The sequence below is a fragment of the Trachurus trachurus genome (genome assembly GCF_905171665.1).
Source record: "Trachurus trachurus genome assembly, chromosome: 12".
NCBI classification, from domain to species: domain Eukaryota; kingdom Metazoa; phylum Chordata; class Actinopteri; order Carangiformes; family Carangidae; genus Trachurus; species Trachurus trachurus.
In genome coordinates, this window is record NC_139908.1 from 18,970,474 (window position 1) to 18,986,865 (window position 16,392).

The 16,392-nt window shown below is 42.7% G+C and overlaps 1 protein-coding gene across 1 annotated transcript; it reads right to left on the reverse strand.

The window, feature by feature from the left end:
- Positions 1 to 7: 7 nt before the first annotated feature.
- On the reverse strand, positions 8 to 16,097 carry LOC310994935 (ras-GEF domain-containing family member 1B-B-like). The gene is made up of 14 exons (XM_083983847.1): positions 15,858 to 16,097; positions 7,040 to 7,639; positions 6,810 to 6,932; positions 6,262 to 6,399; positions 5,618 to 5,833; positions 5,113 to 5,187; positions 3,556 to 3,648; positions 3,210 to 3,312; positions 2,754 to 2,833; positions 2,452 to 2,547; positions 2,259 to 2,354; positions 1,857 to 1,980; positions 1,657 to 1,729; positions 8 to 1,545 (listed from the first exon to the last, which is right to left on the reverse strand). The coding sequence occupies exons 2-14, from the start codon at positions 7,631 to 7,633 to the stop codon at positions 1,512 to 1,514; spliced, it is 1,845 nt and encodes a 614-aa protein (XP_083839973.1). The 5' UTR covers positions 7,634 to 7,639; positions 15,858 to 16,097; the 3' UTR covers positions 8 to 1,511.
- Between the last annotated feature and the right edge of the window lie 295 nt (positions 16,098 to 16,392).

Sequence of the window (16,392 nt, forward strand, 5' to 3'; positions counted from 1 at the left end):
ATTGTTTTCAGTTATTCTGTTTATTTGAAAGAAAAAATATAATTCTCTTTACACAAAGGCCTTCAGTACAAGTACCCTGACCGGTGACACAAACGATACACAAAAAAGATTGAAAAAGCATAATGTGAGAAACACTTTATAAAACATACAAAACATAAACTGAGCTTTTTTAAAACATAAAAATGTACTGTAGCATCATTTTTCACTTGTAGGCAAATTTTAAAGGACCACATCACATTCGCACATCATCACAGGTGAGATGAAGGGGAGGATGAGCTTCCTGTTTGTACTTAAGCAGCACATATACACGTAAGTTTGGTGCCTTATTCAGACCCAAAACACTTCTTTATCATACATGATCTGGTGCATGAACAAAATAGCTTAGAAACACAGAGCCAGCCAACCAGCAACAAGCTCATAGTGAAACTTCAGAGAAAACACATGAAGAAAAAAAACATCTGATGCAAAATACAACTTAATACTGAACAGAAAGACGCCTTAAAATAGGAGTCACCAAATTATACAATACAATACACAGGACGCCACCGAAGTGCATTTGATTTAACTTGCATGATTAGCATGATGTTGCTGTCACCTGCACAACTTTGCATCACCAATACGCAGTCAAAGTGCACACCTCACAACATGTCTAGAACCAAATAGCGTGTGATTGATGAAAATAGTGTCAGGAAATACAGTTATGTGGTTGATGCATTGGCTTGCATTATGTGTTCGAGTTAGAACGACAGGCTTGAAGCACTGTATAACAGCCAGGAGCTGGTGCTGTATGCAAAGTGGGAGTAAATGGACTAGATGCGTTGCAGGCTCTGCTTCATACATTGGCATTAAACCAAGCACTCAACAAGACAACAAGCAGCAACAACACTTCTAGAAGCAGTTGTTAACCCATTATTTATAATACAGATTGATGCAGAGTGGATCTCTCCTCTTTCTGTGGTTGTTGACCGAGCTGATCAGCTGTAGCCAATGGGGTTCAAAGAAGAGACCGTCACTTCAGGCCGCTGCAGTTATGAGGCTGTTGTTGCCATGATGAAGGTCCAATGTAGATATAAACAGATTCCAGCCTCTGTAGTGATTCAATATCCTGGTAAGTGCCTCAGAGAGGGTTGATGATGAATAATCCAATCAGTAATCTTAGCTCTTCTTGGGAACCATTCGATCCCAGGTCATGAAGTCTCTCAACATAGAGGGTCATAAAAGGGACTGCAGCACTGGGGTCCTTTGGCACTGGATGAATTTCATCAAGGACTGTTACAGTATTTGATTTATTAATCATTTATGCTCCTTGTGATCTCAAAGCCCAGACAATAGTCTTCTGTTTGTCTTTAAGATTATGGAGCCAGCTGCATGTGTAGATCAATGTTTGTCCAAGACCTAAAATTTGGCCATGGGAATGTAAAAAGGCGTCAGTAAGATAATATGAAGGAGTCTGTAGCTTTATAAAAAATCCTTGTTCTTTGACAGTCTGTAGTGCGGAGGAGGTCTTTCTCTTAGGACCGGTTCTCACGGTGCAGAAGGGAAGATCTGCAAAACAGAACATAAATAACCAGAGTCAGTATACTAATGTATTTATTTTATGTTATATTCTAAGGTTGTTTGACTGATTTGGCTGCATGGATGTGTGTCCAAACCCACCTGAGCGACCTACGGCTGTCTTTCTCCATGTGGTTCTCTGGTCCTTCACTCTCATATGAGGCCAGATGCAGCTCTGCAGCAATAAATCAAGATAAAGCCTCATGAGTTTGAATGACTTTGACCTGGTGTCAGGCCACACCAAACAGCTGTGTGATTTTTTTTATATTCAGAGATACATGCAGAGAAGACCGTGCACTGACCATCTTCACTGAAGACTGGCGTGGTGACGAGGTACTGGAGGATCCGTCTGTCTCTGTCGAACGGACAGACCACCTGACGCCAAACCAGGAACTCACTCACTTGCTTTGCCAGCTCCCACAGTTTCTGTTGAGACACAGTGAAGACAGACCTAATTAATATTGTTGCCAGTTTAGCAAAGAGTGCATGAGGAACAGAGAGGGAACATTAGTCTTTTCATACACAAGGGGGCGACACTACATGTACATGAGAAAGTCTCTTCTCAGGACCTCAATTATTACTCTGGGGCAGTTCACAGTGAATGTTCAAATCGATCAAATTTCATCTGTTTATATCTAACAAAGAAGTCAATTCAATCAATCAACATGGGATTTTGAAAAAAATCTCTTCAATTACTGACTGACCTCAAAGTTGATGTGTCCATTAGCCAGCCTGCTGGCACAGCCTTCATTCAGGAAGTAGATGTCTTTAATGAGGAGACTGAAGAAAGGAATCACAATCTAGAGGAAAAGAAGACAACGGTTGTTTTACAATCAAAATCCATTATAGGGACATGACACTGTTTCTTTATGGATCAGGGTTTTGTTTTTCTCTGACCTTCTCCTGGCTGCTGTGTGCAGTCTCCGACCTCTGGGTGGCGCCACGGAGTGCGGTGCGATAGTTACTGAAGTTACTGGAGGGATCCATCTGGTGCTGAATGAGATCACACAAAGGAGACATTGACCAAAACTCAATTACACGGGGATGGACAAAGTTTGCACACACAAACAGTTGGGAAAACAACATTTTAATGGAGTGCGTCATTTGAAAAACAAGTCGAGTTACAACTGAAAATGTTCACACCACTGATACACAATACATACACCGCTGCATCAGTGATGCATTCTGGGTTTTCTCACCTCCAGGATTTCAAATTTGTCAGTGTTGACTTTACTCCAGGTTTTCTTCAGTCTGGAAACAGGACTCATGTTCATCCCAGCTGAAAAGACAGAGATTGTGTGAGTAAACAAAGTATTTACAGACAGAAACCTATTAAAGTGAGCAGGCTGCTCTGCTTCAATAACATCCTTGAACTGATTAGCCAAAAACTCCAGCTGGTACTGTATTTGCTGATTTGATTACTGGCCATTCAACAAAGAAATGAAGGAAACTACAATTTAATAGAGCATCTCTTACTCCAACAACAAGCTGTGACAAAGTGGTTTGTGAAATTTAGGCGAAGTACCATGTGATGCAGCAGGATATAACTTTTTCTGTGGTGATCCTACACTGTATTTCCCACAAATCATTCAAATAGTGTGGAGGTGGAGTTATGTTGTCTGCTTTTAATCATGTGTTTTCTGTTGAGTACTCACTGATGATGGCCATGAGGGAGTTGAAGTTGCCAATGTTGAAACATTCCTGAGCCACATCGATGAAGAACTCTATGATCCGTGCTCTGTGTTTCTTCTTCACTGGCTGTAAAAAGACAAAATGACAGGAAGTGAATGGAAGCCATCATGTAACATACTGAATAGGCAAGTTTTAGCTTCAATACAAATTCAAACACAGGTCTTTGAGACAAACTGAGCATAGAAACAGATATTAGAGATGTTTTTTGTCATGTAGGGGTGGTTAGATAAATGGCAAACTACAGCCATGTATTTCAGATGGAATGGCTGAAAAGGTAAAGTAGACATCTGTGTGTGAACAACAACCTACCATGCAGATCTCAGTGGCCACCAGGTAACTCAGTCTGTTGAACCAGTTGACGTAGGCCTCCAAGTTGCTGGTTTTACGCTTCCGGAAGAAACCCTAAGAAACAAAAAGAGGGAGACGACAAGATCAAAACAAACGTCAATCCACAGATTTTTTTTTTTTTTAAATGTTCCTGATCAGTATTTCTACTTCATCTCTCAAAAGTGGGAATAATGTCTCACACAAGAGCTGTGCACCTGATATAGAAGCAAAAAGGAACTATCTTGCATAAAATGGCCATTCAAGTTTTTTTCTGGACCGTTCAACAACATATCACAGACTTCACGAGCAGAGAGTACTGAGAAAATAATTATTTCCATTAAACCTATAAACAAATATCCTTCAGATTTTTTTTTGTAGCACATTGTAATTTTCCTTTTAAGCAGCTTTCTAGGACATAACCAAACAAAAAGATAAATCAGCTCTATAAATATCTGTGATAAATAATGTTATAAAAGAAATGCGTGGTAACAGACTGTTGCTACTGTGTGGTTTCCTTTGCAAATGGATCCTGACAGCCCTCACACCTACACAACCTCTGGACATCGCGCTGGTGTCTCTGACGAGTCTGTAATTGTCACCTCATTTACATCTGCTTTTGGGCCTTGGTTTTTTTTTTTTTGTGAAACACTGTGGTGGTGAACCTGTTTGCCAGAGGCGCTTTTATATAAATAAACATTATAAAAGCTCTGTATAAATAAACTTGACTTGGCTGTGATGATGTAATCCCGGAGATTCATGGCTCTATTAAATGCTTACACAACACCAAGCAGCCCACTCCACTCCAAACTTCCCCTCTACACTTCAGGACCCCTTACGCTGACTCAGCCGCCCTTTTATACAAAGTGGGTCTTATATAACGGGTGCAGCACCGGTGAAAGCCGAGATGCGACGGCGGAAAGCTTATTCTCAGCGGCGCTGATTGAAAACGACCCTTCAGCTGACTCACTGAACCACTTAGGAGAGAGAGAGCCCTTCAGCTACACTTAGACATACGTAGAATGGGCCTTTCATACTGTGTTTGATACATTTTGAAAAGCTACATTAAAAAAAAACGCTGCACAAATTCACATGTTATCTGCCAGAAGGATCTTTCATGTGGTTTCTAAAGCAATTGAACTTGAAGTGAAGCCGACCGCAAATTACACTCAAAGCAGATCTTAAACGAAGGCGCTTCGTCAAAATAATATAGAATGACTTAAAAATGAGTCCAGCCTGGATCATTCCTCTTCTGTGGATAATTGTAAACAGGTCATCTTGCGTTATCTGTCTTTCCACATAAGAACTATATGCTGCAAGCTGTGGCGGTTGGATTGATCCGTCTTCTTATTTTGACTATGTTAAATTGAATTAGATAATTAAATTTCGAACACTGGGTGAAATCACTCCAGCTTTAATCATTTAGAGAAGCTTTTAATCAGCAGCATGTTGTGTAGGTGTTTCATAGGGTTGTGATTGGGATTGTGCAAAACAGAAATGCTGTGAGCTGCGAATACATGTTGCGTTCAGACCCAATCGTACCTTATGGTTCTCCAGAGGATCCTTCATGGCGAATGTCTGGATGAACTCCTCAGGACCAATAAAACTCAGTCTGTCCTGGAGGCAGAGAACAGGAACAGAAAACAATCAGGACGATAACAACAGTAATATAAAAGATGAATACAAGGACAAAAAAGACTAAAAGCAATTTATCCTTATTCATGATGTAAACACACTTTTTGGAGAAAAGAATAAAATAAGGAAACTTTAATATCAACACACAAGCAGGAAACAGCAGTTTATGAGAATAACCCTAACCCTAACCCTATCCATATATATATAAGACTATAAAAGTGTTCTTTAACATTGTCTGTGCATAACGCAAACAATTAACTTACTAAATTTAGCTCAGTGAAAAGAAGCCTTAGTTACCACAAGCTAAGACTTATAAAACCTTTACAACGTTTTTAATAAGAGACACATAGACGTATCGTCCTCGAAGTCACACAGTAAATGTGAACCACTGCTCCAATAAACAGGTTCTTACCAGTTCGATGTGCGTGAGCTGCTGAGCGAGCACAAAGGGGTCGTCGCACACGCTCAGTACGTCGCTTCTCTGACCTGAAGCCTGTTTGCTTTTCAGCGAAGCGGGCCGCTCCGCCGCCACAGCGTTGAGCGCAGCCACGGCCTCCTCATACTGGCCGAGCGCCGACAGGCGTTTGATCAGCCTCTGGGTCATCTGCTGCATGGCTCGCCAAGAATACTGCACAAACACAAAAAATCAGATATAACAGTTAAACAGACCAGAAAAGTCACAAATGTAGAATTCCTTCCTTGACCAACTCAAAGTAGAGACTCAGGTTGGTGTGAAAATCAGTTTTGTAGGTGTAGGTGATATACTGTTGCTGGATGGAAAAGTCTGGATCGACCAAGATTCTGGACCAACTAACACCACACAACTAACACCACACTGCTAAAAATGTGAAATGCTGCTGGCAACTATGATGAGGTACTGCTAGAAAGAAACTTGCTCCGTCTTAAATAAGACCACCATATATAAAGAAGTTTTATTTCAAAGCCAAAAGTCTTAGAAGCTTAAAAGAAGTTACAGACGCTGTTACAGAACTGTATTAGCCTACGTTCTCTACTCCACACTTTATTTATCGGATCGTTTTGTACTTGTACACTGACCTCATCGCCTCTGGCCACGTGGTGCGTCATGTCCTTGAGGCAGCGCATCATCCTCTCGTCCCTGAAGTCGTATGGAAACGTCTCTGTCCATTCAGTCAGCAGCTGCACCAGCTTAGGCGCCACCTCACGGAAACGGATCTAAACAACAATCAGGTGTCATGTTTAGTGTCACTGAATGACACATTAAATGGTTTAATAGCATTTATGAGCAAACCTCCCATCCTATTCAGTGCTGTATGTCTTTGTGAAACCAAATGCTGCTGTTATTTCTTTAGTTGTTTACTTCATTGTTCTCAATTAAATTACTGTATGTTCCTTTCACTTTCATTATCACTGTCAGTTTGAAGCACTTCTCTTATTCTCTGGAATTTCTTTGCTTATGAAAGAGTCGATAAATATTCCCTCCCTCAAAAAAAGAATTAGAGAAGCTCATGTGTGCGCTTTTCTGTGGGTGAAAAAAGTGTGACAGTGTTAGAGTGGGTGTAAGCTTGTGTGGGAGAGACCAAGAAATAATTATAACCCTGTGTGTGTGTGAGTAATCCTCCCACCTTATCCAGCAGGGCGTCTCCCGACCGCTGCTGCTCCACACACAGGTGACAAACCCTCGTCATGAGCTCGTACGGGTGGAGGAAAAGGCGTGAACTCAGCAGGAAGGTGAACACATATGACCTCTGATGACGAAGACACAAAACAGCTCTCAGAAAACAACAACGTGGAACTAATCCATCAACTGGAACAGGCCATGTTCCTACTCAAGAGAGTGTATTTCGCTACTTACATCAGGGTAGTAGTCCACTGTGGGCACCAGGTGCTGAATCAAAGCCTCAAGAGATGCTGAAACCAAGCTGTTGTCATGGTAACACATCTCCCCATAGCTAGCGGTGATGCCGTGTCCGTAGAGTCGAGCTTTGGCCACAGCATTGTTGTTGTTGCGACAGGAGGACTGCTCGCTGCCGCTGCCGCCGCTGCTGCTGCTGGTGGTGTTGGTGGTGTTGGTGGTGTTGCTGTTGCTGTTGGTGGTGGTGGGTGTGGTGTGGCGGTACGCGCGGCCCGGACAGGAAGTGCTGTGCTGTCGAGGGCTGCAGGGCTGAGGCGACGAGTAGGGGTTCTCGGAAACCACGCAGCTGCCGTTGTAGTGGTGCTCCTTCGCCGTCACGGAGGAGACGGAGGAGCTGCGGTACGAGCTGTGAGGCTGCGGTATGTCGTAGGGGTTCTCTGTGACCGAGTAGGCACCGTTGTTGTAGACGTTCTCCTTGGCAGGTTTGGGGCCGGTGCCGCTGCGGTACGGGCTGTGAGGCTGGGGATGGTTGTTGTTGTTACTGTACAGAGCGCAAGAGCTGAACTTTCCAGCGTAGGGAGTAGTGGGGGGCATGATGGCCTGCAGAGAAGACACAAGCAGTGTGAGACTCAGAGTGGGCAATAATACTGATTATAATAATAATACATACATAAAATAAAATACATTTTATTAGGGCCCGAGCGGCGACTGCAAGTCGCCCAGCGAAAGCCCTATTGTAATTGCTATGTTTATTATTATATTCTCCCTAAAATCGCATTTTTGGGGGCCTCAACATGCCCCAAAACGCGTGAATTTTGGCATGCACATCAGGCCTCGCGAAAAATTTGATATTTTAAAGTCGTTGGAAATGGGCGTGGCCAAATGGCTGAATAGCGCCCCCTACAAACACGTGTCAATGGCATCGCCATCGTCTTACTTTGTCATACACACACAAAATTCGGTACACATATGTATTATACCCAGATATACAAAAAATCCTCTTGACCTCATGACCTCAACACAACAGGAAGTCGGCCATTTTGGTTTTGATTTTTCCCGCTCAAAACGAACTCCTCCCACAGCGTTCGCCCGATCAAGTTCAAATTAGGTACACCACATCTCCAGACCTACCTGAGCTTATCTTGTGCTCCGTGAGTCCGTAGGTCAAAGGGCGTGGCTGCCAGCGCTCAATTCACTTTGGCGTGCTCGCCATGTCCATACGAGTGGCTCTCACGCCCACATACTTCATCCAATCAACTTCAAACTTGCTGGACATGATGACGGCTCCGCCCTGAACGTCCCGATATATTAACTTCCCACGTAACTCATAGCGCCCCCCGGTGGTAACAGGAAGTGTACTAAAATTTGGAAAATGTACATACTTTATCCCATCAACTTCATTCCACTTATAAAACATGCAGAACCAGTTGGTGAAGCTACATCATGAAGACTGTGAAGCTACGAGTAATGGCGTCCGTGTGGCGACGCCGCGACCATTCCTCGCCATGACAATACGTTTGGCTTTATGATGGCTTTAATGAACTCGTATCAACATGAAAATTGGTACACAGGTCCAGGGTCACGACCTCAACGTCTCCATATGCTCATAGGCGATCTCACTCATGTTGCCCCCTAGTGGAAACAGGAAGTGGCATATTTTACATCAACATTGTCCGATTTCCACGAAACTTCACATGTGTGATGAGGGACTGACCCTGAACACACCTGCACGCATCCCATTACTGCCCCCTAGTGGACAAACCTTTAACTGCTCATAACTCCCTCATGCTTTGTCCGATTTCCACGAAACTTCACATGTGTGATGAGGGACTGACCCTGAACACACCTGCACGCATCCCATTACTGCCCCCTAGTGGACAAACCTTTAACTGCTCATAACTCCCTCATGCTTTGTCCGATTTCCACGAAACTTCACATGTGTGATGAGGGACTGACCCTGAACACACCTGCACGCATCCCATTACTGCCCCTAGTGGACGAACCTTTAACTGCTCATAACTCCCTCATGCTTTGTCCGATTCACTCCAAACTTCACACGACTGATGAGGGGCGGCCCCTGAACGCACCAGACCACACGCGGTGACTGCCCCCTGGTGGATGAACGAAACATTGCATTTTTGGCCTCCTTCCAGGTTTTTTCTCCATTTCTGCTCCACGCCACGGCCCCGGCGTGCCTCAGGCCCCGCGTTGGCATGGGCGAGCGAGGGCCCGCCATCGCCGCTTGCGGCTTTAATTTCATATTATTTCTGTCACTCAAGGACACCTTACAATGAATAAAAGAAGTGCAAAATAAACGATAAAAACCACAAGAAGTACACAAGATTAAAAACAAGTTAAAATTAGACAGTGCAATTAAAACAGTCAGAGGGAAAAGTCAATCTTAAACAGGTAATTGTGAGAGGCTAAACACAGCATCTATGATTTTATAGAATAGTATCATGTCAAAGAAAAGAGAAAACAACTTGGCATGAATGTCTGTTTATGGCTGATTCAGCACGACCTGACATGCCGATGTTCCTCAGTTGGTGCAAAAGTCATAAAAGATGTAACACGCAGCAGTTATGCTAACTGATTGCCTTTGGCAACATTGTTGGTAAGGACCTCAGCTTTAACCTGTTTTATGCAGTATTACCCACATATCAAGATACACTAACCTCAGCATAAAGAGAGGAAGACGAAGAAGATGAAGAAAAAGAGAAAAGAATATGTAGCCCACTAGTTTGTATTCCTTTGACAAGCATGTGCATTTGCTAAAAAGCAGCAGATTTACACATTCAAGAAGCTGAAGTCAGCAAATAATGATAAATGGTTGAATTGATGAATGTTTTCTCACACAGATAATACCATATTTCACTAGTAGCTAAGTGAAAAATGATTGTGCTAATTACTACTATATTAGGAATGCACGCTTCACTGTAAATTAACTGCTGTGCTGTTTTACAACAGTGTAGGCTAAGTGTTGTAACCTCCCGTCCCTCCCTCTACATTACCCAAAGCAGAGACTTAGACGTGTCTGTGAAAGTAATTACACTTAATCACATAATGTTACCCCTCCTCTGTTTACTGTTTTGGCTTTGAACTGTTGAAAGATACACCTCGTGAAAACCACTTTCTTGAAAAAGTTATTTGTTGGTTACATTATTTTATTTTTTTTACAACTTTTTTTTAATATACTGTCTGCTTTATTGTATCTTTTGTCACATTCTTGAAGCTAGCTTGTTGGAAACAAGCGCTGTAATGAGGAGTGGAGGAAAAATAAAACATGCCAACAGATGGATGATCTCAAGACGGCAATGAATTTTTGTCTTAATGGTTGAGATAATTGGATCTGAGGTTGGTAAGCTGATCCCAGATCACCACCAAGGCGTGCTTTAACTCTGGAGCCATCTTTATCCTGCTACTGTTGTCTGTCTAGGAACCACATGCCAGTGTAAATCTAGCCGCATACTCTCACACACACACGCGCACACACACACCACACACAGCGACGTATATTACACATCCACGTCCACTGTGCCAGAAAACAAAACCCTGCAGGAATCCTGCAGACTTTTGTTTGTCCATCACAGCGCCGACAGAGGAGTGTCTGCCCGAGCCAACATCTTATACACACACACACACACCCTTGTCCACCATGGCGCCTAGCCCCATGCCGGTATAATCCAAACACACACACATGTCACACGTAAACAAATGATGGTTTGAGCAACACACACGTACACTCTTGTATACCACAGCGCCTGGCCTCGTGCCAATGTAAGCCGGTCCAGTGCCAGCCCGTCTTCTGAACCCTGTGATCTCAGCCTGCTGCTCTCCTTCTAACTTGGTTAAAAGATTACAGTGGCTTTACCTTCCTCCAGTTACGATATGTAATCTGGAAAAGCAAATCTCTGGTGTTCAAGCTGAGATAAGCATTCGCTGAGAAATATTTACCTAGTGTGTGGATGCCTTCTTTTCTTTATCCGGGCTTCTGTTTGCATTGAGAGGTGACCTTACACAAGAGGGAAAACACGTCTAGAAATCTAAAACCAATCGTGGTTTTTCCAGACTGACTTCCTGAAAAGTTGACCCTTCGGATAGTTGTGGCTTCCAAGCTGCAGCACTGAAATTTTACTCTTTCTAAATCATAGGTTGGACTCTCTGTGGGCAATTTAATAACTACGTTGGGGGGGGGGGGGGCATAATTTCATATTGAAAGCATTGTTTACATTCTCTTGTTTGTAAACTTTGAAGACTGCATCCTTATGAGAAGGTTTGATGTGGTGACACAAACACAGGAAAAAGGCAAAAATGTATAGTTGTATACAAAACCATGAGGGTAAAGGCCTTTACATGCAGGATTTCTCTTGTACTGAACTTTTTTTTATAGAACTAAAGAAACATGGCACTTTCCTTTAACCCGAATCATTTCTGTAATGTGATAAAAAAAAAGAAAAAGATAATATATCCTCTGCTGACAAATGGCGCAGATTGTAATGTGTCTAAAATGACATAATCCAGTTTATCAAAAGGTTACAACTAATTGAACTTTTGATGGAGCTGCAGGCAAATATGGTGGGATTGATGTCACACTGTTTGTGAATGCAGCCTTTGTCTGATTTTTGTCCAATGAAAATTTGAACGCTTCCTCAGAAGTTTCTTTTTTTAATGCGGCAAAAATGAATTTGGGGGCAGCATTGGTGTTCATCCATTTGTTTTGCAGCTGGACAACTTTCACTCTTAGATCCCTGCAGGTTTTGCAGAAGCACCAATGGCAAGACAAAACTTCCACTCCAGTTGGTTCCAGAGCTGGAAGCAGCCTAAAATCTATTCAACCTTAGGCAGACTAGTTTTTTTTTCTAAATCACATAATGTGGTTTTTAAAGGTACACCAAGCTATTCTGAAGCCAGCTATAACAGGAGGGGGAGAGCGAGGGGAGGGGGAGGTCTTCAACAATAGAGGTATTATCTATCCTGTCATGGCATTAACAACCGCACAAAGACCCCCAGGAAGAGATCAGAGCAGATCACAGCAGATCAGACACACACAGCAGCTTTCACACACTCTGTTCTCCACCGTCAGGCCGTATGACGCACTGCCTCTGCGTGAACCGTGGCTGGGATCGTTTTCACAACAGCCAAACCAGTAAAGCAGACTTCTCTCATTCTCTGTTTAAGGTGTGTGTGAACTCTTATTATGTGTTGTCGGACTACATGTACTGTGAGGTCATGCATCACAAATCTGCCCTTTTATTTAGGAGCGCTATAAACGCACAGGAATCTGTCTTCGTGACACTGATAAAGGAGCATATCGAAACTCACATATTGACATAAGCAGATTTTACTGCATGTGGCTCAAGGACGGCAGCGGCTCAAATGTGGCACAGCATAGACTTAAAAGGACTATTATGTATATATACACAAGAGTGTGATCACGCAAAGCTGTGTGAGTGTACAGCTAACTTAATCACTCTAAATTGTCTTTATTGAAAGCCAGTTGACCCGTGTGAGCATCTACATACTCACCGGCCTAATAATAGTGAGTGCTGAAACCCCCTGATGGTTAACTACAACAGTCAGCTTAAAAGAAACAAGTGGAAGATTTGTTTGCAAAGACTTCTGTTTTTTGTGATGTCTAATCAAATTTGACGACTCCAAGCGCGGCCAGTGGCTACAAGATAATTCAGTGTTATTGCACTTCGACAGTCGTGTTGCTGCGGATTTACCCATGAGGTCATTTGACTAATTTGCCACAGTTGGATTTTTCTATCAGCAATCGCCTCGTTTAAGGCCGCATGTAACACGCGCCATAATCTGAGTTCACAATGAAGGTGCCACTCCCCTCGAAGCCATCGGACTGACTCGTGTAAAGTTCAGCACGTAGGTTAACACAATGCGCGCCAGACACATGGCATGAGAGAAGAGTTGTGGAGCGAAGCAGTCAGTCAGGCTGAAGGAACAGCCAGCGTCTGATAACAGGTCCTGTAAAACGATTTCAAAGTGGTAAAAGGCTGATGTAATGGGCACTATCTCTGTACCTTTGACACTAATAAGACATAGCAACGTGCTAATTGGAGGGGAACCTTCACACAGTCAGTCTTATTACTCACAATGCATGAGGTTAAAGTCCAGACTGTGTTCATATCACTTACTTGTGGTTTTGTCAAAGCTGCTAACTAAACAGTTTTACTTGTAGAGAAGTTAACCCCTTGTACAGCGACACCACACATCTTATTTTTATCATCCTGGCTCGTCTGTGGTGGAAAATAACAGTTTTGAGTCCAGTTTTCTCTAGAGGGAGGGCTCCCTCACTGCTATTTAAAACGATTTCACTCTCAAACATTGATTTGTTGCTTCCTGTGGGAGGAGAAGTGACTATACTTGACCTCAGAATACCAGACACAAAAGGAGATGAAATGCAGTCAATGTTGTTAGGACAGTCTGCTCTTAATTTTCTCATTTAATGCTTCAAAAGTGGCCCACTGAAACCCCTTTTTTATCCGGCCTAATTAATTGTTGTGTTGTGTACATCGTCATGTAGGTCCTGTACAAAAATGATTGTACTAAGGCTTATATTGAATTCTAATTTTAAAAGGTTAGCCAAATTACACCTTCAAAGGCATCTTTATTTATTACCAGTCATGCACAGACGCCTGTAGGACTGAGCTATTTAATGTCCAAATACAAAAGATCTCACATAGACATGGCCAAAATAAATGGCAAATCCATAATAAAGAGCCAAAAGCTGTCCCTGCCCCTCTCACACTGGCGTGCATTCACCAAAAAGCAAAAGTGCACACCCCTCTCCTTTTATCGATCCCACCCACCATCCTAATAACTTCTGTACAGTCCCTAAACACGACACAGAATTCAACCAAGATGTTTTAAAATGCCCTTTGCCAGAAAACCCTTGAATTTCCCTGTCAAATCAAAGACATGACATGAGTCTAAAAGGTTTCTGGGGTCAAACGTGGGTGTGTAGTACAGTTTGAGCCTTGGTTTTTTCTATATTTTCTTTTTCTTTTATAATGGCCAAATTCCTGTTGAGAGTGAGTCTGAGGCTTTTTCTGCCATTTGAGTTTTGGGGTGTCCCACTAGCAGAAATAAGGCAACAAATCAGGCTCTGTCCACTCCCTTAATGGGCTAGTTTTCCTCTGTTGGGTTCATACCAGTTACAGATATATGGATAAGTTGCTGAGAATGAATGAGCATCAGTCCAGATGTTATTCTGTTCCACTTGGCGGTAATCTGTTTCCATCTTGTTACACCCATAGTTCATGGTGTTTTGGGGTTGTTATCTTGTTCTTTGCTCTCTAACTGCATCCTAGGTTTCATCCTCTTGGCATCATGACCACCAGACTTCAAGCGTCATCATTAATTGACCTAACAGCCCAAACCAAAGCAGGAGGAAACACCACAGAGCTCAGACAAAGTGCTCCACTCACGCTCAGGGAAGCGTAAGGGTCAGATTAGGCCTGCGGCCGCTGTCAAAACACCAGGCACTGGGACACGCTGACCAGCGTAAAAAAAAAAAAAAAAAAACCTGCACCTGCACCTAAATCTGATAAACAGGCAAACAGAGCCGGATACAGACAGACACCACACTCAGATTGACTGCAGAGATTATGAGGAACACAATTCACCCACTGCTGGACCTGTTTTCTCCACAGACACACACGCACACTCATCAAGTATGCATTTCCTTGTGCAGAGGCTCCAAACAAACAGGGTTATAAGTGCATGGAGGCACACTAGCACACACACATACACACACCTGTCCCCTGTATGATCTGGTAGGCTAGTACAGTATTAACCTAGAGTCAGAAAGGATAAAGACACATTATCTCCCCTGCTGCTATAAACCTAAGCTTGTGTAAGGGATTTTATCTCTCTCACACATTTTTTTTTTTTTTTTTTTTTTTACATTTTTCTATGTCTATTAATCAGGGATCTCATAAACCTCTGCCTCACAGCGCAATAGAATCATTTCACATTAGGATTAAAGGTGGAATAAGTAGCTTTAAGCAGTAAATCATCTGGATTTCACTGCTTTTAGACAAAATGTTGTTTGTGTGTGCTTCTCACTCTGCATTTGTTGTTAATTGTTAAATTGGTTTAACCATTTCATTTGACTTTGATTTAAGCTGCCTCACTGGTGGAGCAAATTGAGGCATTCATTTAAGCAGTTTAGGGGACGGTTGGTCTATTTTAAAAGGTGTTTGGACGGACAAAGAGATGATTCAAGCTTTTTAAAGTCTGTTTGGGCAGAAGTACACACACTTTCTCTGATGCTTTTTTCTCTTCCCTGTACTGACGCACACACAATCTGTTATTCTCTCTCATACACACACACAGACACACACAGACACACACCATGCCTGGTCTACATTATGGGCTTCTAACTGAGTCATAACACAATAAAAGTAAAAGCTTACTGTGAAAAAGCCATGCTGTGCAACCACAGTCCCATCACAGGTGCTGGTGAGTAATTGTTTGTTTGTGTCCGACAGTGAGTTTAATTATAACTCATGAGGGTGGTAAACAATAACAACAACAAATGTTGCTGTCAGGGAGATTTAAAGAATAATTCTTGCATTGGTTAGTCAACTTATCAAGACTGAACAGAGGCTATTGGGTTGTAAAGTGAATTATTGTGACCTTGTTACACATTTCCCGGAGTTACATAACAGACTTTAACCCAGTTAGACGTTCCTTGGCAATTTCTTTTTTTTTTTACAGTTTCCTGTAAAATTTCTAAAAAAAATAATAAAGTTATTGTTTCTATTTTTAATAACATCATGCAACATGAACAACTCACCTCTTCTGTGATGCAGATCTGTGTTTCCGATTGCAATGTTTCACTGACAGGAACAGTTGAAAAAGAAGAAAAAAGGAAACAGACTATCCAAACTATTTGTTAATTCCGCTGTTTGAATCTGTTCCCGCACCAGGATAGAGATGCACGGTGCAGAACACACCGATAAGTCTTTCAGCAGTGTGTCCGTGCTGTGCTCAGCTCCATTGTGTGTCGCCCGTCTTGATATTTGAGTCAATTTGAACCAGCAGCGCTGTAATGAGCCACAAAGCGAGGCGTATTCAAATGACTTACATAGAGCCGGGAAAATCAACCAATCGCTGCGCGGGGGCGGGAGCCTCGAGGGATCGCTCCGACCAATCGTGGGGGAGGAGTCGCAAAATCGAAATCGTTGCCGACGCTGATTGGCTGGTTCGCCATCCGTCGAGTTCTTTCTTTTCAACCGCAGCCAGGAGCAGGGACTGTTTTTGTTGGAGAGCTGAAATGTGGAAGGTGTAAGGTTTCCTCCGGGAATGCGATTGTGTGAGTGTGTCTGCAA

Bases quoted from the DNA above. Each gene is read 5' to 3' on its own strand.
- LOC310994935 (XM_083983847.1), bottom strand. From the start codon at position 7,633: ATGCCCCCCACTACTCCCTACGCTGGAAAGTTCAGCTCTTGCGCTCTG. The intron at 2,834-3,209 runs GTGAGTACTCAA...CTGTCTTTTCAG, and splicing joins CTCCCTCATGGCCATCATCA to CTGGGATGAACATGAGTCCT. The intron at 2,355-2,451 runs GTCAGAGAAAAA...CTTTTCCTCTAG, and splicing joins CACACAGCAGCCAGGAGAAG to ATTGTGATTCCTTTCTTCAG.